The sequence below is a fragment of the Balaenoptera musculus genome, chromosome 2, assembly GCF_009873245.2.
Source record: "Balaenoptera musculus isolate JJ_BM4_2016_0621 chromosome 2, mBalMus1.pri.v3, whole genome shotgun sequence".
NCBI classification, from domain to species: domain Eukaryota; kingdom Metazoa; phylum Chordata; class Mammalia; order Artiodactyla; family Balaenopteridae; genus Balaenoptera; species Balaenoptera musculus.
Window position 1 is genome coordinate 109173625 of NC_045786.1, and position 25152 is coordinate 109198776.

The 25152-nt window shown below is 35.6% G+C and overlaps 1 protein-coding gene across 3 annotated transcripts in view; it reads left to right on the forward strand.

Moving 5' to 3' along the window:
• Positions 1–25152, forward strand: part of NUBPL (nucleotide binding protein like) — a 367758-nt gene that overhangs the window by 183269 nt on the left and 159337 nt on the right. For all 3 annotated transcript variants that reach the window (XM_036842440.1, XM_036842438.1, XM_036842439.1), the window contains 2 exons: positions 11871–11910; positions 11997–12087. In XM_036842440.1, coding sequence (XP_036698335.1) covers positions 11871–11910; positions 11997–12087 — 131 coding nt within the window. The remainder of the gene's footprint in view (positions 1–11870; positions 11911–11996; positions 12088–25152) is intronic.

Below are 25152 nucleotides of genomic sequence, written 5' to 3' on the forward strand. Positions count from 1 at the left end.
ATATATGCTGGACTTGTCCTCGGCTCTGGGTAGAATGCAAAGAAAAGAAAAAAAGGACAGATAAAGCAAAAGATTAGACACAACTAAAGAGGACATTAGTTAACTAGAATGTAGATGAAAAGAAAATACCCAGAATATAACATATAGAGAAGACTGGGGAACAAAAAATGAAAGTTTGAGGGACATGGAGGACAGCATGAGAAGGTCCATCACAGGTCTAATCAGACTTCTAGAAGGAGATAATGGAGAAAATGTGACAGAGGCAATATTTAAAGAGAGAATGATTGAGAGTTTTCCAAGACAGAACTAAAATTTAGGAAAACAATAGCATATAAATTGGCCTGGGAAGGAGAGTGATCAGATTTTAAGCATTCAAAGGAGAAAAGTTAGGGGTATTGATTACCTTTATACTTTAAATATTTGTTTAAATAACTGGGTAATCATTTTAAGAATAGAAATGGAGTGTATGATTTCTATTTTAAAAGAGGGAAAAATGTAATGAGGGAAAGAATCACAATAAAAAAAAATAAGGCTGCCCCCCAAAAAAGTTAAGCAAAGAGAAAGTACAAAACAAAATAATAGATGTGAATTCAAATGTATCAGCAACATAAATATTAATATTTTACAACTCTTCAGTTAAAAGAGTAATATTGTAAGACCGGAGAAAACAAAACCAAAATAAAACAAAAACAAAATCCAGATAGGTTAAAGCTATTTAGAAGAGATATGCCTAAAACATAAAAATATACATAGGTTAAAAGTTAAAGGATTGGAAATGATAAATCAGGCAAAATGAAAGTGGGTGTAATGTTAATAGACAAAATAGACTTTAAAGACTTTTAAAGCAAAAGTATTACTGAAAGTAAGGAATTACTACCTATAAATAAGCTTGCTCTAATGGCTATATATAGACTCTTCCTTTCAAGTATACCTGAAACATTTGTAAAAATTGACCATGTGCTAGCCCCTGAAACAGGTTTCAGTGAATTTCAAAGATTGGTATCACTCAGATCATGTTCTCTAATATAACACAATTAATTTTGAGGTTTATAATAAAATAGTAACTAAAAACATCTACACATTTGGAAATTAAAAACAATTTCTAAATAACTCATAGTTGAAAGAAGAAATAATGAAAATGAAAACATGTGGGATAAAGCTAAAGTAATATTTAGAGATAAATGGTCGTTAAGTGTTTATATTTAAAAAGAAGAAAGGCTGAAAATAAGTAAGATAACTATTTAACTTAAGAAGTTAGAATAATGCAATAAACCCAAAGAAAGTAGAAGGAAAGACGTGATTAAGAGCAGAAGTTAATGAATTTGAAAACAAAGATACAGTAGAGAGGACCGACAGAACCAAAAAAAAAAAAAAAAAACTAATAAATTAGACAAATGCCTGGGAAGATAGAGTTAAAAAAAAAAAAATGGAGAGACAACCTATAAATAAATTGGAACTAAAGAAGGGACTTGACAAGTGCAACCACTGGTTTCAAATATGAGAAAATGTTTGCACAGCTCTTTGACTATACCTTTGAACATTTTCTTGAAATAGGTAATTCCTGGAAAAATGTATATCACCAAAACAGGTTCAGAAATAATTAGAAAATCTAGATTATTCAATACTTATTAAAAATGGAATCAGTAGTTAAAAATCTTATTACCATGAAGATAGCAAGCCAACACAAACTAGTAATCCCAGTCTTACACAAACTCACTCATAGAATAGAAGAATATATAATACTTTACAACTTAGTTAATGAGACTAGTTAAACCTTAGAAGGCTGGAATGAAAAGGGAAAATTACAGGACAGTCTCCTTAATTAATGTATGTAAAAAGACTTAAGTAAATGTTAGGAAGCCAAATTCAGCATTGTATTAAACAACTGTACTGTGATTAAACTGGGTTTAATACAGAGAAGCAAGTTTGGTTCAACATTAGAAAAAAAGTGTTAATGTAACACCATTTTAGCAGCTTAAAGGAGAAAAAGTATATTATAGTTTATTATAATTCAGAAAGGTGCCTAAAAAACATCCTACAAAACCCAACAACCACTTAGGATTAAAACTCTTCTACAACTAGGAATAAAAGGGAATTTTATTTAACCTGATACAGTGTTTCTCTAAAAAGTACATAGCAAGAATCATACTCACTGGTGAACTATTAAAAACATTCCACTTAAAATTATGAATAAGAGAAGGAGGCTGGTTTCACAGCTTTTATTTAACATTATACAGGCACTCCTAACCTGCAGAATAAGTTCAAACACATACTAACATACATGAATAAGAAATTAAATAAAAGAAGCAAACTGTCATTATTTGAAGAAAATATCATTATTTACATAGAAATTTTTAAAAAATCTATAGAACAGTTATTAAAATGAACACAGGAATTTAGCAGGGTGGCTACATATAAGGTTAATGTACGAGAAAATTAAATTTCTATATACTAGCAGTAAAGAGATAGAAAATGCAGTTTCAAAAAAGATACAGCAGGGAACTGTACTCCTTGCTCTGTGGTGACCTAAATGGGAAGGAAATCCAAAAAAGTGGGAATATATGTATATGTGTAGCTGCTTCACTTTGCTGTATAGCAGAAACTAACACAATATTGTAAAGCAACTATATTCCAATAAAAATTAATTAAAAAAATTATACAGAAATGGAAAAAAAAAAGAGATTCAGCCTGTTCTTTAAAGTATCACCTCTTTCATAAGTTTGTCCCATTCTCTTTAATTGGAATTAAGCATTCCTCATTTTATTGGCCAAGAGTAGTTTGTTTACATATTTGTAAGATTATATCTTACAACAATTATCTCATAATTACAGTGTTTATTTCTGTCTCCTCCCACTTGACTTTAAATGTCATTCATAGAATAAATGACAATGAAAACACGATAGCACAAAACCTATGGGATGCAGCAAAAGCAGTTCTAAGAGAGAAGTTTATAGCAATACAATCCTGCCTCAAGAAACAAGAAAAATCTTAAATAAACAACCTAACCTCACACCTAAAGCAGTTAGAGAAAGAAGAACAGAAAAACCCCAAAGTTAGCAGAAGGAAAGAAATCATAAAGATCAGATCAGAAATAAATGAAAAAGAAATGAAGGAAACGATAGCAAAGATCAATAAAACTAAAAGCTGGTTCTTTGAGAAGATAAACAAAATTGATAAACCATTAGCCAGACTCATCAAGAAAAAAAGGAAGAAGACTCAGATCAACAGGATTAGAAATGAAAAAGGAGATGTAACAACTGACACTGCAGAAATACAAATGATCATGAGAGATTACTACAAGCAACTCTATGCCAATAAAATGGACAATCTGGAAGAAATGGGCACATTCTTAGAAAAGCACAACCTTCCGAGGCTGAACCAGGAAGAAATAGAAAATATAAACAGACCAATCACAAGCACTGAAATTGAGACTGTGATTAAAAATCTTCCAACAAACAAAAGCCCAGGACCAGATGGCTTCACAGGCGAATTCTATCAAACATTTAGAGAAAAGCTAACACCTATCCTTCTCAAACTCTTCCAAAATATAGCAGATAGAGGAACACTCCCAAACTCATCCTACAAGGCCACCATCACCCTGATACCAAAACCAGACAAAGATGTCACAAAGAGAGAAAACTACAGGCCAATATCACTGATGAACATAGATGCAAAAATCCTCAACAAAATACTAGCAAACAGAATCCAACAGCACATTAAAAGGATTGTACACCATGATCAAGTGGGGTTTATCCCAGGAATGCAAGGATTCTTCAGTATACGCAAATCAATCAGTGTGATACACCATATTAACAAATTGAAGGATAAAAACCATACGATCATCTCAATAGATGCAGAAAAAGCTTGTGACAAAATTCAACAACGATTTATGATAAAAACCCTCCAGAAAGTAGGCATAGAGAGAACTTACCTCAACATAATAAAGGCCATATATGACAAACCCACAGCCAACATCATTCTCAGTGGTGAAAAAGTGAAATCATTTCCACTAAGATCAGGAACAAGAGAAGGTTGCCCAGTCTCACCACTATTATTCAACATAGTTTTGGAAGTTTTAGCCACAGCAGTCAGAGATGAAAAAGAAATAAAAGGAATCCACATCGGAAAAGAAGTAAAGCTGTCACTGTCTGCAGATGACATGATACTATACATAGAGAATCCTAAAGATGCCACCAGAAAACTACTAGGGCTAATCAATGAATTTGGTAAAGTAGCAGGATACAAAATTAATGCACAGAAATCTCTTGCATTCCTATACACTAATGATGCAAAATTTGAAAGAGAAATTAAGGAAACACTCCCATTTACCATTGCAACAAAAAGAAAAAAATACCTAGGAGTAAACCTACCTAAGGAGACAAAAGACCTGTATGCAGAAAACTGTAAGACCCTGATGAAAGAAATCAAAGATGATACAAACAGATGGAGCGGTATACCATGTTCTTAGATTGGAAGAATAAACATTGTAAAAATGACTATTCTACCCAAAGCAATCTACAGATTCAATGCAATCCCTATCAAACTACCAATGGCATTTTTCACAGAAGTAGCACAAAAAATTTCACAATTTGTATGGAAACACAAAAGACTCCGAATAGCCAAAGCAATCTTGAGAAAGAAAAATGGAGCTGGAGGAATCAGGCTCCTGGACTTCAGACTATACTACAAAGGTACAGTAATCAAGACAGTTTGGTACTGGCACAAAAACAGACATATAGATCAATGGAACAGGATAGAAAGCCCAGAGATAAACCCACGCATCTGGGGTCACCTTATCTTTGATAAAGGAGGCAAGAATATACAATGGAGAAAAGACAGACTCTTCAATAAGTGGTGCCAGGAAAACTGTACAGCTACATGTAAAAGAATGAAATTAGGAGAAAAGACAGACTCTTCAATAAGTGGTGCCAGGAAAACTGTACAGCTACATGTAAAAGAATGAAATTAGAACACTCCCTAACACCATACACAAAAATAAACTCAAAATGGATTAAAGACCTAAATGTAAGCCCAGACACTATACAAGCCTTAGAGGAAAGCATAGGCAGAACAAACACTCTATTACATACATCACAGCAAGATCCTTTTTGACCCACCTCCTAGAGAAATGGAAGTAAAAACAGAAATAAACAAATGGGACCTAATGAAACGTAAAAGCTTTTGCACAACAAAGGAGACCGCAAACAAGATGAAAAGACAGCCCTCAGAATGGGAGAAAATATTTGCAGACGAAGCAACTGACAAAGGATTAATCTCCAAAGTATTCAAGCAGGTCATGCAGCTGAACATCAAAAAAAAACAAACAACCCAATTGAAAAATGGGCAGAAGCCCTAAATAAACATTTCTCCAAAGAACATATACAGATTGCCAACAAACACATGAAAGGATGCTCAGCATCACTAATCATTAGAGAAATGCAAATCAGAACTACAATGAGGTATCACCTCACACCAGTCAGAATGGCCACCATCAAAAAATCTACAAACAATAAATGCTGGAGAGGGTGTGGAGAATAGGGAACCCTCTTGCACTGTTAGTGGGAATGTAAATTGATACAGCCACTATGGAGAACAGTATGGAGGTTACTTAAAAAACTAAAAATAGGACTACCATATGACCCAGCAATCCCACTACTGGGCATATACCCTGAGAAAACCACAATGCAAAAAGAGTCATGTACCACAATGTTCGTTGCAGCACTATTTACAGTAGCCAGGACATGGAAGCAACCTAAGTGTCCATTGACAGATGAATGGATAAAGAAGATGTGGCACATATGCACAATGGAATATTGCTCAGCCATAAAAAGAAACGAAATTGAGTTATTTGTAGTGAGGCGGATGGACCTAGAGTCTGTCGTACAGAGTGAAGTAAGTCAGAAAGAGAAAAACAAATACCGTATGCTAACACATATATATGGAATCTAAAAAAAAAAAAATGGTACTGATGAACCTAGGGGCAGGACAGGAATAAAGACGCAGATGTAGAGGATGGACTTGAGAACATGGGGATGGGAAGGGTAAGCTGGGACGAAGTGAGAGAGTATCATTGACATATATACACTACCAAATGTAAAATAGATAGCTAGTGGGAAGCAGCTGCATAGCACAGGGAGAGCAGCTTGGTGCTTTGTGACCACCTAGAGGGGTGGGATAGGGAGTGTGGGAGGAAGACACAAGAGGGATTGGATATGGGGCTATATGTATACGTATAGCTGATTCACTTTGTTATACAGCAGAAACTAACACAACAATGTAAAGCAATTATACTCCAATAAAGGTGTTAAAAAAATTTTCATTCATAGGCTATGCAGACAGAATAAGCCTTTTTAAAACTTGACCACTGTCTCTCCTGTCTGCTGGAGTTTAAGCTCCATCAGACCATATCTCTGACATTCACTGATGTTTTACCAGGGCCTATACCAGTCTCTAGCACATAGGAGTCATAAAGTAAATTTTTATCTAATGAATGTGTGAATACTCTCATGAATTGGAATTTTGGTGTATACCAATATGGGGCAAGGGTAATATGGTGTAAACTTTGAAGAATATCCTTGGGATTAAAAAGTGGAAGAAGGGCTTCCCTGGTGGTGCAGTGGTTGAGAATCTGCCTGCCAGTGCAGGGGACATGGGTTCGAGCCCTGGTCTGGGAGGATCCCACATGCCGCGGAGCAACTGGACCCGTGAGCCACAATTACTGAGCCTGCGCGTCTGGAGCCTGTGCTCCGCAACAAGAGAGGCTGCGATAGTGAGAGGCCCATGCACTGCGATGAAGAGTGGCCCCCGCTTGCCACAACTAGCGAAAGCCCTCGCACAGAAACGAAGACCCAACACAGCCATAAACAAATAAATAAATAAATTTATTAAAAAAAAAAAAAAGTGGAAGAAGAATTCAGAATGTATCAGGAGAGACTTGATTGTTGCAATTATTAATCAACATTGATAATTTTTTTTGCTAAATCCTTGGTGAATGTATACTGGATGATATCACATTTTATGTCAACTATAGATTTAATATAGATTGATGTTTATGTTAATTTTATAATAAACTTCATATAGATCATAAAAAAGAGATACAAATAGCTTCAGAAATGCAGGGTACCTGGGAACAAATCTAACAAAGAAAATGTACAATTATCATGAGGAAAAGAATTCTAAAATTTTATTGAAAGATTTTCAAAATGTCAATAATTGGAAAACAAATGATGTTCATGGATAGGAAGACTAAATTTTATAAAAATCTCAGTTCTTCCTAATAGTCTTGCAAATCCAGTCAAAAGTTCACTTGTCGAAAGTGCTGACCAAGTTGAATTTACAAATTATAAAGGTGAGCAAAGGGCCTGTGCATAGGTAAGACACTCTTGAAGAGAGAGAAAACACAGGGGACTTGCTCTGCCAGATAACAGGACTTACTATAAAACTGCAGTATATGCCCCCTGTTTGGTATTGGCTCAAGGATAGACAGATAAACTAGTAGAACCAAATAGACAGTCCAGAAACAGACTTATATATATATGGAAACCTGATTTATGACAAGGCTACTATTGCAGACTATTGATGGTAGGACAATTTATTATCCACATGGAAATAAAATAGTGGATCCTCCCACTACACGCACAAATTAATTTCAGATGGCTTAAGGACTTAGATGTAAAATGCAAAACTATGAAGGTTTAGAAGACAATATAAGATACTATCTCAATGACTGTATTAGTAAAGGCTTTCTTAAACAAGACCCAAGAAAGATAGACCATAAAGGAAAAAACTGATTAATTTGATTACATAAAAAGTAAAAACTTCTGTTATTCGAAAGACATTATAAAGGGACAGAGCAGCAGAGCGTTGTTCAAGATGATGAACTCAAATGCCTAGTGCATTTGATTAATGTATTTGATATTTGCACAACTGGAAAATAGGAACAAATTGCTAATAAATACATAGAAAATGAAGGAAACACATACACACCTGCTGTGCAAAGATCTTCTGATCAGTTCAGGGAGACAAAGGAAAAATAATATTGTGTGCTATATTGCTCAGCTATTAATAACATTTACATGATTATCTAATAAAAATTGTGATATAATTGCATTGGGAAGATGGGTGCATGAGAAGTGTGCCTGTGTTTGTGAAAAAGAGCTAAATACTTTAATATGTCATGGCATAACTAAAAATTGTCAAACTCTTGGTTTGGTAGATTAGCTAATTGTATTGTATCAACATTAATTTCCTGGTTGTGATAATTGTACTAGGGTTATATAAAATATTAACATTAGGGAAAGCTAGGTGAAGGGTATATGAGGACTCTGGCTATATTTGCAACTTTCTGTAAGCCTAAGATTAATTCATCATAAGAAGTTAAAAAAATCAACTAATAGTTGTTGGCTCTGGGGAGTAAGAAATGCGACAGTGCTGGGGGATTATTGACATTTGGTAATAATTTTTATAGTACTACTTGACTTTTTAATTGGTATGCATATGTTATTGGAGAAAATGGAAAGTAGAAAATTGTGCAGAGCACAATGGAGGAAGGTTATTTCTCTGTAAATTTAACTTGGATGCTTTGGAAAGAATTGACAAAGTTAGTTACATGGAAAAGAATATTGCAATCAAATTATCTATGGGGGATATTGAGCTTGTTAATTTAGTCAGAAGTTAAAGAGGGAGACCATTAAAAAGTATATATATTCTTAAACATTTTATTTTAGCTTGGAACATAAAAATGCATACTTATTCACCAATCTTTTAATGAAGGGCCGTAGCTTTTTTTGTGTGCAGGGAATCCAGTGAATAGAGTTCAGTAATGGATTTCTTATATAAACCATGCCTGTATGCTTTATCATAATTTTAAATTTCAGTCTCTTTAAAGAGGAGAAAGAACCTAAAGAACATATGATAAAATCTGAATATGTAATTCTGCTAGATTTTTATGATTTTGCCCTAAACTTTTAGCCCAATACTAGTCCAAGTTACATAAGGTAAGAGGGCTTCTAGTGTACTTTGTTATGGTGAAGAACTAGGATATGGTAGCAAGAATGACTGGGGACATGGCTACACAGATAGTCTGATAAAAGAAACTATATTTTATAATAACTTTTTTCTACATGAAGTGTATTTTCTTTGTTTTGTGTTGAGCATAAGCAGTACATTGGTTTTCTCTTTGGAGATTAAAACAATTTATTGTCTCAGAATACAAAGTAGAGTTTTTTTTTTTCTTTTTTTATTGTGGTAAAAAACATAACATAAAATTTACCTTCTTAACCATTTTTAAGTGTACAGTTCAGTGGTATTAAATACAGTCATAATGTTGTGCAGCCATCACCACTATCTACCTCCATACTTCTTTTCATCTTGTAAAACCGAAACACCCTATCCATTAAACAATAGCTCTCCATTGCCACTTTCCCCTGCCTCTGGCAACCACCATTCTACTTTGTATCTCTATCATTTTGACTACTTTCAGTATCTCATATAAGGGGATCATACAGTATTTCTCTTTTTGTGTCTGACTTATTTTACTTAGCATAGTGTTCTTGTGGTTCATCCATGTTGTAGCATATGTCAGAATTTTCTTCCTTTTTAAGGCCGAATAATATTCCATTGCATATCTATACCACATTTAGCTTATCCATTCATTCATTAAAGGACCCTTGGGTTGTTTCCACATTTTAGCTATTGTGACTAATGCTGCTGTGAACATGAGTGTACAAATATCTCTTCAAGACACTGATACCCTTCAATACTTTTTTCAACCCTGCTTTCAATTCCACCAAGAAGTGGAATTGCTGGATTGTATGGTAATTCTATTTTTAATTTTTTGAGGAACTCATATTATTTTCCATAACATTTCCATTTTACATTCCCATGAACAGTGCACAAGGGTTGCCATTTGTCTCTATTGCCAACTGTTGTTATTTCCTGTGGTTTTTTTTAATTTTTATGGCAGCCATCCTAATAGTGTGAGGTGGCCTCTCATTGTAATTTTGATTCAAATTTCCCTAATGATCATTGATGATGAACATTTTTTCATGTGCTTATTGGCCATTTGTATATCTTCCTTGGAGAAATGTCTATTCACTTCCTTTGCCCAATTTTGAATTTTGTTGTTGTTGCTGAGTTTTAAGAGTTCTCTCTATATTCTATTCTGGGTATTAATCTCTATAAGATATATGATTTACAACTATTTTCTCCCATTCTTTGGGTTGCCTTTTCACTCTGTTGATATTATCTCCTGATGCACAACGTTTTAAAACTTTCATGAACTCCAATTTGTCTATTGTTGCTTTTGTTGCCTATGTCTTTGGTGTTGTATCCAAGAAATCCTTGCCAAATCCAATGACATGAAGCTCTTGCCCTATGTTTTCTTCTAAGAGCTTTATAGTTTTAGCTCTTACGTTTAGGCCTTTGATCCATTTTGAGTTAATTTTTTGTCTGTGGTGTTAGGTAAGGGTCCAACTTCATTCTTTTGCATGTGGATATACAGTTTTCCCAGCTTTTTCCCCAGTGAATGATCTTGGCCTGTCTGTGAAAAAATCGTTTGACTGTGTATGTGAGGGTTTATTTCTGGGCTCTCTATTCTGTTTCATTGGTCTATATGTCTGCCTTTATGCCAGTACCACATTGTTTTGATTGCTGTAGCTTTGTAGTAAGTTTTGAAATAAGGAAGTATGAGTCCTCAAGCTGTGTTCTTTGCTTTTAAGATTGATTTGCATATTTGGGATCCTTTGAGATACCATATGAATTTTAGGATGGATTTTTTATTTCTGCAAGAAATATTATCAGCATTTTGATAAGGATTGCATTGAATCTGTAGGTGGCTTTGGGTAGTATTGACATCTTAATATTAAGTCTTCCAGTTAATGAACATGGCATATGTTTTCGTTTGTTTATGTCTTCTTTAATTTCTTTCAGCAATGTTTTGTAGTTTTCATTTTGCAAGTCTTTTACCTCCTTGATTAAGTTAATTCCAAAGTATTTATTCTTTTTGATGCTGTTATAAATGGGATTTTCATAATTTCCTTTTCAGATTGTACATTGTTAGTGTATAGAAATGAACTGATTTTTGTATTTTGACTTTGTATCCTCTGCTTTACCAGATTTATTTATTAGCTCCAATAGTTTTTTGTGGAATCTTCAGGGTTATATATATATAAGATCATAACATCTGTGAAAAGAGAAAACTTTACTTCTTCCTTTCCAGTTTGGATGCTGTTTATTTCTTTTTCTTGCCTCATTGCTCTGGCTATAACTTTCAGTATTATGTTGAATAAAAGTGGCAAAAGTGGGCATCCTTATCTTATTCCTGATCCTAGAGGAAAAAGGTTCAGTCTTTTACTATTGAGTATGATGCTTGCTGTGGGTTTTTCACATTTGGCTTTTATTATGTTGAGATACGAAATAGAGTTTGTTACGTTTTTTGTATTCTTATATTTTTCAAAAGTTTCAAGTAAAGAAAAGAAATAACTGTGTGTGTATGTTGGCAAATATACATGTATACACATACTAGATAAGTATATGTATATAATTTATTTATCGATATATATGAATAAACCTGGTGGACAAAATTACTTATTGAGGTTATTTTTTAGAAGATTTGAAAATTGTAGATGAAGTGTTTCTTAATAAAACTATATCCCATCTATTTTTAGATGGTGCATCCATTGGGTGTATTAGTTGTATGCTTGGTATAATGTTTAAACTGTTGCAAATTGAGGTGAATTAGTTGGAAGTGAAAGACTAGCAATATGAGTAGCTTATTTATATTTTTAATTTGATACTCTTTGATAAGAAAACAGTCAATATGTTTATGTATAATGACTTACTCTTCTAAAAGATGTTTTTTCTTATTTCAGGTAACTTAATGCGGCCTCTTTTGAATTATGGTATTGCTTGGTGAGTATATCTTTTTTACTTTATGTTACTTTTCAGAATAATATTAACTTATATAAATTAGTTGTATTTTTGGTTTCCCATTGCAGTATGTCCATGGGCTTCCTGGTTGAAGAGACTGCACCCATTGTTTGGAGAGGCCTTATGGTAATGTCAGCCATTGAGAAACTGTTGAGGCAGGTAAGAAACTTGCATTAAGCATCATTTTATTATCGGCACACTGTGGTTAATGTTTTCTGATTGGAGAGTCGTTAAAATTTGCAGTCAGGTTTGAGGTGTTTCGCAAAAAAACCCAGTCGATATACTGAATTTATAATGAGGTGTGTGGCGCCAAGATCAACTTTCACTGTCACATGATTGAATATTTCCCGTTGCTTAGCAGTACTAAAATCTAATGTCTTATTTTATATTATTCTGTTTCTCTGTTCAGACTCTGTTGAGTCTACAGCAAGGCAAGGAAATCTATTTTATAAGTAATCTGCCTTCTTTAGATTTATGGTTAATTTCATTGTGGCCAATATTGAGTTATAAGGGCAGTGTAGAAATTCCTCAGATGTAGAAAAAATTCTATAAACCACAGTGCTTATGATTTAAATTGCTTCAGAACAAAATGAAATTTTATTTTACTCTGAGTACATATGACTACATATTGACTTATATAGTATCTGTCCAATCAACTTGAATTTGTCCTTAAGGAAAAGAACAGTTGATTGGATAATCTAAAAATATCAGATGGGCTCTATGTTATTTATAGGAATAAATTTTATTTTTTTCTTAGTAACTGTGAATTTATAGTTAATTATATTCTAGGTAAATATTATAAGTACTTTGGATTTTCTCCACTGACTTACAACAGTTACCCCTTATTTATTCATGTTTTACTTTGAGTCAGGCACCATGCCATAGGCTGGCAGTTCTAATCATAGATATTCCTATATTCATTTCCGGTTGTAAAAGTAAGTAGATATAATATGTCTTGAACTCTGAAACTCTTCTTTTTTCATTGTAACATCTTGTCTTTTTTCTGCTGCTTGAGTTCTGATAAATGTGCTCTTTGATCTTTGGTCCCAGAATCCTCCTATTTTCTCAGCACATTAAAGTCTCTTGGCGGCATTTCTTCTTCTTTCACACTCAGATCCCATAGTTGGTTATTTCAGTTATACTCCTGACCCCATTCATTCCAGTTCCTTTGTGATCTTGACATTTATTTGTGTGGATTAAGCCAGGGTTTTTTTTTTTTCTTTAAGGAAATTCTAAAACAATCTTTATTCAGTTTATAATTAAAGTTAGAGTCAATGGAAATTTGGAAACACCAGAAGGAGAATTTTGATTTTAATATTGTCAACTGAAAAAAATGTGCAACCTGTAAGTTGAGAATTATGTTTTATTTGGCGGACAAAACTGAGGACTTCATCCCAGGATGCAGTCTCTCAGATAACTCTAAGGGACTGCTTCGAAGAGGTAAGGGATAAGAGTTTTTGCAGCAAAGACAGGTAGTCAGAACATCAAAAGATTACTGTTAATTTAAGAAAATCACATATCTCAAGTTAAGGAATTAAGCGCTTGTCTATGTACGGGAGGATGCAAGAGTTTGGGCCCATTGAAATCATTCCTTTGATATCTGAGGCCCTCAGTTATCTGGGGCCAGTATCCTGTGCTTTCTCATCCTGAGTTTCCTCAGGGTGCACCATCAGGGGTGGCTGCAGCAGCTGACTGCTAGATGGGGGGCATCCTGTTTCTATCCTGAGTTCCCTCAGAGCTAACTGTCAGGGAGGCGGTAATGTGATGGCTTGATGGCTGCAACATCCTTGTTTACTGATATGGCAGGCAACGTTTTCTCACTGACAATATTAATTTCCCCCCTCCTATGTTAGTGTTAGAATTCTCAACAGGAAATGATTCAGAATTCCTCCTACGTCTTTATGGATGGCCACAAGAAGATGGAAGTACTTCCGCTTTCCACAGTGATCAGACACTTAGAGATCCAAGTCAGTGAGAAGAGACACAGAAGTCCAGGCCAAGGGTTGGTGTTCCTAGTTCAGAGATATAGAATCCCCATAGCCCGTGCCCAGCAAGGGGTGAGCAAGTTCTCTCTTTTCTGTCCTTTTTAAATCTCAGGGATTCTTTTAAATTTCAGATTCCAACAGGTGACAAAAGCATCTGCAAATGAGCCCCTGAGCCTGGAAGAGAGAGAGCAAGTGTGTACCTGCCCTCAGGAGAGGGGCAAAGGGAGTTTCCCACAGAATGAGATTAAACCTGACAGTTCGAATAATTAGGCTGCAGAAAGACTGCACCTGAAGCTCACACTTAGATTTAGTACCTGCTTTTATAAACAAGGAAAACTTTTTGAGACCAGAGGTGAGAAGATCAAAAGTCTGAAGGAACCAGAAGTATATTATTTTTTTTATTTTGTGGGGTGTTGGGGAAGGGAAGAGGAGGCAGGATGCCAATTCTGTATTCTCAATGTCCCACCATAACCCAGCCTTTTGTATCTACTGCTGAATACTGTTGGAGAATGTAGAATACTTGTGTTAATTGCTGGCATCATACATTTTTGATTTCTGAATTTAGCCATTCTCTGAACACTTCAATCATCTGATTTAATTCATTATTCTTCTCAACATTTATTAAATGCTCAGCTTAAAAAATATTTAGGGAATTTGGTAGTTTGGCAGAGGACCTACTGGAGATGTGGCGATTTGACTCGCTGGCACATAAATCATGTAAAAGTCACAGTTTGTTCTGATAAGTGCTGAAGATACATTTTTAGCAAACATACTACAAAATATCAGAATGAATATCAGGGGCGAGAAAATGAATCCATTACTTATTTTATTGGGATACTTAGAGGATACCTAGGGTATCCTCTAGGATATTAGGATATTGGACTGCATGTTTGCCATACAGTCTTTTGTAAAGTTGCTTCTGTCATCTGCACATTTTAATAGGAGCTGAAAGCTGGTATTTTCGGATCATACCGTGACCAGTGCTAATCATCTGAGCTATTAATTAAGGAGTGTTTTATTTTTGTTTTTGTTTTGCTTTAGAAAGCAGACCAGCATTTGGTAAATTTAACATCCTTTGTGAAAATATAGTAGTTGGATAGATACTCTATATAGCAGTGGATTGTGGAGGGCACCTGGTTCACTGGCTGATTAAAAAAATTGAATATAGCACATATATAGAAGAAGGTACAGATCATAAGTGTCCAGATAGATGGATTATCCCAAAGTGAAAATACCTTTATACTCATCATTCAGGACAAGATAAATAGAATACCAATGTTCCAGAAGCTCTTCTCCTGTCCCTTCCCAGTTACTATTTTGTGGGGAGATGATAAATACTTGTGGTAGGTCTGCCATCTTGAACTGGAATCTTTTTAAAAGTTTTTTTCCCTCTTTCTTTTAATTTATTGAGTTAAACTTATACATATAATAGGATTCACAGATCTTATATGTGGAATTCAGTGATTTTTGATAAACATATATGACTGTGTAACCATACCCCAATCAAGATAGAGGACATTTCCATCCCCCTAGAAACTTTCCTTGGGCTCTCTTGTAGTCAGTCCCACACCCATAGGCCATGATTGTTGTGATTTCTATCACCATAAATGAGGTTTACATGTTCTTATACTTCATATAAAGGGAACCTTATAGTATATAGCCTTTTGTATCTGGTTTCTTTTTCTTAGTCTAATGCTTTTGAAGTCATCCTTGTTGCATGTATCAGTAGCTGAGTCCTTTTTATTGCTGAGTAGTATTCCTTTGCATGAATATAACCCAGTATTGTTTTAGCTATTCTTCTGTTGATAGACATTTAGGTAGTCTCCAGTTTTTGGCCATTATGAATAATGCTGCTATAAATACTTGTACAAGTGTTCATAAGAGTTCCAGTTGTTTCACATCTTTGTCAACGTTTGGTGTGGTCATTCTCTTCACTGGCGGGTATAAAATGATATCTTCTGATGGTTTTAATTTGTGCTTCCCTGATGGTCAGTGATGTTAAGCCCCTTTTCATGTGCATGTTAGATATTGCTGTATCTTCTTTCATGAAGTGTATGTTCAAGTCTTTCTCTCTTTTTTTTTTTTTGACTCATTTTTCTTCTTGTAATTGAGTTGCAAGAGTTTTAATATATTCTGGCTATGAGTCCATTGTCAGATACATGTATTGGGAATATTTCTCCCAGTCTGTGGCTTGCCTTGTGATGAGCTGAAGTTTTAAATTTTCGTGAAATCCAATTTATCCCTCCCCCAATTTTTTTTTTCTTAATGCTTAGTGCTTTTTCTGCCCTCTCTAGGAAATCTTTGCCTGTCTACCCCAAGGTTGTAAAGATATTCTAGTGTATATTTTTACCTTTAAGATTTATAGGTCTGGCTTGTATATCTGGAATTAATTTTTTTGTATGAAGTGAGATAATGACCAAGGTTTATATTTTTTCATAGTTGTGTCATAATAGGAAATATATTTATTCTTTGTCCTTGGGTCCTGACACAAAGCTCCTAAAACCCTTGGAATTTCCTGAGTGATAGGATTGTCCTTTGTCATTCATAAGGAGCCTCTTTTTGAGCACGCCTGCTAGTTCATGCTAGTGAGGTGACTTGGGGTAGGACCCCTAGATAGCCTCAGGATGGGACTGGTCACCAGCAAGGCCAAGTATTTAGAGGGTTAGAACTTTCAGCCTCTCCTACTGACCTCTGGGAAGGGGAAGTAGGGTGGGCTGCAGATTAAACTCTATGAAAATTCTTGAACAACAAGATTCGATGAGCTTCTGGGTTGTAAAACACATCCACATTCTGGGTGGGTTGTGTACTCTAGTTCCATGGGGACAGAAGCTCCTGTGCTCAGGGCCCTTCTGAACCTTGTATTTACCTCTTCATCTGGCCGTTCACCTGTATCCTTTATAATACCCTTTATAATAAACTGGTAAATGTAAGTAAACATTTCTCTGAGTTCTGTGAGCTGCTCTAGTAAAATACAGGCAACCTCAGATATTGTGGGTTTGGTTCCAGACCACCGCAGGTAAGGGAATATCACAATAAAGCAGTTGCATAAACTTTTTTGTTTCCCAGTGCATGTGAGAGTTATGTTTCCATTATACTGTAGTCTATTAAGTGTGCAATAGCATTATGTCTAAAAAAAAAAGTACATACCTTAATTAAAATACACTTTATTGCTAAAAAGTGGTAACCATCATCTGAGCCTTCAGCAAGTCGTAATCTTTTTGCAATAGTAACATGAAAGATCAGTGATCACAGATCACAATAACAAATATGATAATAATGAAAAAGTTTGAAATATTGCAAGGATTACCGAAATGTGACACAGAGACACAGAGTGAGTAAATGCTCACTTGGAAAAATGGTCCTGATAGACTTGCTTGATGGAGGGTTGCCACAAACCTTCAATTTGTGAAAGATGCAATATCTGTGAAGTGTGATACAATGAGGTATGCTTTTAATTGAACCTGAGGAGGGGGTCATGCAAACCTCACATTTATAGCCAGTCAGCCCAGAAGCACATGTTACGGCCTGGACTTGTGATTGGCATCTGAATTGTGTGCAGTCTTGTGGGACTAAGCACTTAACCTATGGGATCTGATGCTATCTCCAGGTAGATAGTGTCAAAATTGACTTAATTGCTTGGTGGTGTTGGAAAACACACATTATAATAGTTTATCTAATTGTTCTAGCACTTTGTGTAAAAGACTTCCCTTTCCCCATTGAATTGACTTGATACATTGACAAAAATCAATTAAGCATATGTGTATGGGTCTATCTCTGGACACTGTGTTATGTTCCATGAATAGTTTAATCCTTAGAGTAGAACCATACTGTCTTGATGATTGAAGCTGTATAGAAGGCTTAATATCAGAAAGTGAGAGTCCTCCAACTTTGTTCTTTCTTAAGATTGTTTTGACTATTCTAGGTTCTTTTACATTTCTGTATAAATTTTATATTCAACTTACCAATTTGTGTAGAAAAGCATGTTGGTATTTTCATTAGGATAGTATTGAACTATCAGTATAGATCAGTTTTGGGTGAATCGACATCCTGACAACATTGAGTCTTCTAACCCTGAGCATGGTATGTTTCTACATTTATTTAGATTTTCTTTAATTTCTTGGAGTAATATTATGTAATTTTCAGTGTATACGTCTTGTAATTCATTTGTTAGATTTATCTTAAGTGTTTTAGTGTTCTTTGATGATATTGTAAATGGAATTTTTTGTGTGTGTTTAATTTCAAATTGTTTATAGTTAGCACATAGTACATATACTATTGATTTTTGTATATTAACCTTGTATTCATAATTTTTCCAAATTTCTGTTTTTAAGTAGTTATTTAGTAGCTTTCTTGATACCTTGTATGCACATGATTATACTGTCTGCAAGTAAAACGCTTCATTTCTTTCTTTCCAATCTATTCTTTTCATTTCGTTTTCTTGTCTTTTTATTGAACTGGCTAGTACTACCAGTACAGTGTTGAACAGAAAAGGTGAAAGCAGACATGCTAGTCTTCATCCAGATTTTTTTTTCTTATTTGATGATATTTATTCTCTTTACCAAGCTATACAATAAAAGGGAAATGTCACATCTAGTGACATTAACATTAAATATTTCTTCATTAATAAAGATGATAGCGATTGGTTCAAGTTGGCAGAGTAGAAGGATGTGCTCTCACTCCCTCTTGTGAGAACACCGGAATCACAACTAACTGCTGAACAATCATCAACAGGAAAACACTAGAACTCACCAAAAAGATACCCCACATCCAAAGACAAAGGAGAAGCCACAAAGAGATGGTAGGAGGGGTGCAATCACAATAAAATCAAATCCCATAACTGCTGGTGGCTGACTCACAGACTGGAGAACACTTATACCACAGAAGTCCACCCACTGGAGTGAAGGTTCTGAGCCCCACGTCAGGCTTCCGAACCTGGGGGTCCGGCAACAGGAGGAGGAATTCCTAGAGAATCAGACTTCGAAGGCTGGTGGGATTTGATTGTCGGACTTTGACAGGACTGGGGGAAACAGAGACTCCACTCTTGGAGGGCACACACAAAGTAGTGTGGGCATCGGGACCCAGGGGAAGGAGCAGTGACCCCATAGAGACTGAACCAGACCTACCTGCTAGTGTTGGAGGGTCTCCTGCAGAGGCGGGAGGTAGCAATGTCTCACCGTGAGGACAAGGACACTGGCAGCAGAAGTTCTGGGAAGTACTACTTGGCGTGAGCCCTCCCAGAGTCTGCCATTAGCCCCACCAAAGAGCCCGGGTAGGCTCCGGGTTTAGGTCGCCTCAGGCCAAACAACCAACAGGGAGGGGACCCAGCCCCACCCATCAGCAGACAAGCGGATTAAAGTTTTACTGACCTCTGCCCACCTGAGCAACAGCCAGATCTACCCACCACCAGTCCCTCCCATCAGGAAACTTGCACAAGCCTCTTAGATAGCCTCATCCACAGGAGCAGACAGCAGAAGCAAGAAGAACTACAGTCCTGCAGCCTGTGGAACAAAAACCACATTCACAGAAAGATAGACAAGATGAAAAGGCAGAGGGCTATGTACCAGATGAAGGAACAAGATAAAATCCCAAAAAACAACTAAATGAAGTGGAGATAGGCAACTTTCCAGAAAAATGAATGCAGAATAATGATAGTGAAGATGATCCAGGACCTCGGAAAACAATGGAGGCAAAGACTGAGAAGATGCAAGAAATGTTTAACAAAGATCTAGAAGAATTCAAGAACAAACAAACAGAGATGAAGAATACAGTAACTGAATTGGGAAGTACACTAGAAGGAATCAATAGCAGAATAACTGAGGCAAAAGAACGGATAAGTGACCTGGAAGACAGAATGGTGGAATTCACCGCTGCGGTACAGAATAAAGAAAAAAGAATGAAAAGAAATGAAGACAGCCTAAGAGACCTCTGGGACAACATTAAATGCAACAACATTCGCATTATAGGGGTCCAAGAAGGAGAAGAGAGAGAGAAATAACCTGAGAAAATATTTGAAGAGATTACAGTCGAAAAGTTCCCTAACATGGGAAAGGAAATAGCCACCCAAATCCAGGAAGTGCAGAGAGTCCCATACAGGAAAAACCCAAGGAGAAACACGCCAAGACACACAGTAATCAAATTGGCAAAAATTAAAGACAAAGAAAAATTATTGAAAGCAGCAAGGGAAAAACAACAAATAACATACAGGGAACTCCCATAAGATTAACAGCTGATTTTTCAGCAGAAACTGTACAAGCCAGAAGGGAGTGGCATGATATATTTAAAGTGATGAAAGGGAAGAACCTACAACCAAGATTACTCTACAACCAACCTACAACCTACAACCAAGATTATCTCATTCAGATTCGATGGAGAAATCGAAAGCTTTACAGACAAGCAAAAGCCAAGAGAATTCAGCACCAACAAGCCAGCTCTACAACAAATGCTAAAGGAACTTCGCTAACTGGGAAACACAAGAGAAGAAAAGGGTCTACAAAAACAAACCCAAAACAGTTAAGAAAATGGTAATAGGAACATACATATCGATAATTACCTTAAACATGAATGGATTAAATGCTCCAACCAAAAAACACGGGTTTGCTGAATGGATACAAAACAAGACCCATATATATGGTATCTACAAGAGACCCACTTCAGACCTAAGGACACATACAGACTGAAAGTGAGGGTATGGAAAAAGATATTCAATGCAAATGGAAATCAAAAGAAAGCTGGAGTAGCAATACTCATATCAAATAAAATAGACTTTAAAATAAAGTATGTTACAACAGACAAGGAAGGACACTACATAATGATCAAGGGATCAATCCAAGAAGAAGATAAACAATTATAAATATATATGCACCCAACATAGGAGCCCCTCAATACATAAGGCAACTGCTAACAGCTATAAAAGAGGAAATCGACAGTAACACAATAATACTGGCGGACTTTAACACCTCACTTATACCAATGGACAGATCATCCAAACAGAAAATTAATAAGGAAACAGAAGCTTTAAATGACACAATACACCAGATAGATTTAATTGATATTTATAGGACATTCCATCCAAAAACAGCAGATTACACTTTCTTCTCAAGTGCGTATGGAACCTTCTCCAGAATTGATCACATCTTGGGTCACAAATCAAGCCTCGGTACATTTAAGAAAACTGAAATCATATCAAGCATCTTTTCTGACCACAGCGCTCTGAGATTAGAATTCAATTACAGGGAAAAAAACGTAGAAAACACAAACACAGGGAGGCTAAACAATACTTTACTAAATAACCAAGTGATCACTGAAGAAATAAAAAAATACCTAGAGACAAATGACAATGAAAACACGACGATCCAAAACCTATGGGATTCGGCAAAAGCGGTTCTAAGAGGGAAATTTATAGCTATACAAGCCTACCTCAAGAAAGAAGAAAAATCTCAAATAAACAATCTAACCTTACACCTAAAGGAACTAGAGAAAAAGAACAAACAAAACCCAAAGTTAGCAGAAGGAAAGAAATCATAAAGATCAGAGCAGAAATAAATGAAATAGAAACAAAGAAAATAATAGCAAAGATCAATAAAACTAAGAGCTGGTTCTTTTAGAGGATAAAGAAAATTGATAAACCATTAGGCAGACTCATCAAGTAAAAGAGGGAGAGGACTCAAATCAGTAAAATTAGAAATGAAAAAGGAGAAGTTACAATGGACACCGCAGAAATACAAAGCATCCTAAGAGACTACTACAAGCAACTCTATGCCAATAAAATGGACAACCTGGAAGAAATGGACAAATTCTTAGAAAGGTGTAACCTTCCAAGACTGTACCAGGAAGAAATAGAAAATATGAACAGATCAATTACAAGTAATGAAATGGAAACTGTGATTAAAAATCTTCCAACAAACAAAAGTCCAGGACCAGATGGCTTCACAGATGAATTCTATCAAACATTTAGAGAAGAGCTAACACCCATTCCTCTCAAACTCTTCCAAAAAATTGCAGAGGAAAGAACACTCCCAAACTCATTCTGTGAGGCCAACATCATCCTGATACCAAAACCAGACAAAGATACTACAAAAAAACAAAATTACAGACCAATATCACTGATGAATATAGATGCAATAATCCTCAATAAAATACTAGTAAACAGAATCCAACAACACATTAAAAGGATTATACACCATGATCAAGTGGGATTTATCCCAGGGATGCAAGTATTCTTCAATATATGCAAATCAATCAATGTGACACACCATATTAACAAATTGAGAAAGAAAAACCATATGATCACCTCAATAGATGCAGAAAAAGCTTTTGACAAAATTTAACACCCATTTATGATAAAAACTCTCCAGAAAGTGGGCAGAGAGGGAACCTACCTCAGCACAATAAAGTCCATATACGACAAACCCACAGCAAACATCATTCTCAATGGTGGAAAACAGAAAGCATTTCCTCTAAGATCAGGAAAAAGACCAGGATGTCCACTCTCACCACTGTTATTCAACATAGTTTTGGAAGTCCTAGCCACGGCAATCAGAGAAGAATAAGAAATAAAAGGAATACAAATTGGAAAAGAAGAAGTAAAACTGTCACTGTTTGCAGATGACATGATACTCTATGTAGACAATCCTAAAGATGCAACCAGTAAACTACTAGAGCTAATTAATGAATTTGGTAAAGTTGCAGGATACAAAATTAATGCACAGAAATCTCTTGCATTCCTATACACTAATGATGAAAAATCTGAAAGAGAAATTAAGGAAACACTCCCATTTACTGTTGCAACAAAAAGAATAAAATACCTTGGAATAAATCTACCTAGGGAGCAAAAGACCTGTATGCAGGAAACTATAAGACACTGTTGAGAGAAGTTAAAGATGATACTAACAGATGGAGAGATATACCATGTTCTTGGATTGGAAGAATCAATATTGTGAAAATGACTATACTACCCAAAGCAATCTACAGATTCAATGCAATCCCTATCAAATTACCAATGGCATTTTTTACAGAACTAGAACAAAAAATCTTAAAATTTGTATGGAGACACAAAAGACCCCAAATAGGCAAAGCAGTCTTGAGGGAAAAAAACGGAGCAGGAGGAATCAGACTCCCTGACTTCGGACTATACTACAAAGCTACAGTAATCAAGACAATATGGTGCTGGCACAAAAACAGAAATATAGATCAATGGAACAGGATAGAAAGCCCAGAGATAAACCCATGCACCTATGGTCAACTAATCTATGACAAAGGAGGGAAGGATATACAATGGAGAAAAGACAGTCTCTTCAATAAGTGGTGCTGGGAAAACTGGGCAGCCACATGTAAAAGAATGAAATTAGAACACTTCCTAACACCATACAGAGAAATAAACTCAAAATGGATTAGAGACCTAAATGTAAGACCGGACACTATAAAACTCTTAGAGGAAAACATAGGAAGAACACTCTTTGACATAAATCACAGCAAGATCTTTTTTGATCCACCTCCTAGAGTAATGTAAATAAAAACAAAAATAAACAAATGGGACCTAATGAAACTTAAAAGCTTTTGCACAGCAAAGGAAACCATAAACAAGAAGAAAAGACAAACCTCAAAATGGGAGAAAATATTTGCAAGCGAATCAATGGACAAAGGATTAATCTCCAAAATATATAAACATGTCATGCAGCTCAATATCAAAAAAACAAACAACCCAATCCAAAAATGGGTAGAAGACCTAAATAGACATTTTTCCAAAGAAGACATACAGGTGGCCAAGAGGCACATGAAAAGCTGCTCAACTTCACTAATTGTTAGAGAAATGCAAATCAAAACTACAATGAGGTATCACCTCACACCAGTTAGAATGGGCATCATCAGAAAATCTACAAACAACAAATGCTGGAGAGGGTGTGGAGAAAAGGGAACCCTCTTGCACTGTTGGTGAAAATGTAAATTGATACAGCCACTATGGAGAACAGTATGGAGGTTCCTTCAAAAACTAAAAATAGAATTACCATATGATCCAGCAATCCCACTACTGGGCATATACCCAGAGAAAACCATAATTCAAAAAGACACATGCCCCCCAATGTTCATTGCAGCACTATTTACAATAGCCAGGTCATGGGAGCAACCTAAATGCCCATCGACAGACGAATGGATAAAGAAGTTGTGGTACATATATACAATGGAATATTACTCAGCCATAAAAAGGAACGAAATTGGGTCATTTGTAGAGACGTGGATGGATCTAGAGACTGTCATACAGAGTGAAGTAAGTCAGAAAGAGAAAAACAAATATCATATATTAACGCATATATGTGGAACCTAAAAAAATGGTATAGATGAACCGGTTTGCAGGGCAGAAAGTGGGAGACAGATTTAGAGAACAAGCGTATGGACACCAAGGGGGGAAAGTGGCGGGTGGTGGGGATGGTGGTGGGATGAATTGGGAGATTGGGATTGACATGTATACAGAGATGTGTATAAAATGGATGAGTAATAAGAACCACTGTATAAAAAAATAAATAAAATGAAATTCAAAAATTCAAAAAAAAAAAAAAGGAAAGATGATAGCTGTAGGTTTTTATTGATGCCCTCTATCAGGTTGAAGAAATTCCTTCCTGTTTCTTTGTTTGCTGAGGAGCTTTTATCCTGAATAGGTGTTGAACTTCTTCAAATGCTTCTTTTTTTCATTTATTGAAATGATCATGTGGTTTTTCTCCTTTATTCTATTAATGTGGTAATTTATAATACATTGATTTATTTTCTGGTCTTAGACCAAACCTTGCATTCCTGAGATAAATTCTCCTTGGTAATGATATTTTAATTACAATAAATAATAGTATACTTAGTTTTAATATGTTGCTGGATTCAATTTGCCAGTATTTTATTAAGGAGTTTTAGATCAATATTTATGAAGAATATTGGTTTCTAAGTTGTTTTTCCTGTAATGTCTTTTTCAGGTGTTGTATGAGAACTATCTTGGCCTCATAAAATGCGTTTGGAAGTACTTCCCTCCTCTTCTATTTTGTGAAAGATTATTAGCTTTGGTTTAAAGTTTGTATTTGGTGGAGTTTACCAAGGAAGCCTAGAGCTGGGGTAGCGCTTCCCCCCCTCCCCACCGCCCTGCCCTCAGCCACTGTGGGTGGGGAGAAAGTTTCTGAGGACTAATTCTATTCAGAGCTTTAATTTCATCTTGTTTCAGTTTTGTTGAGTTTTACAGGAATTTGTTCATTTCACCTGATTT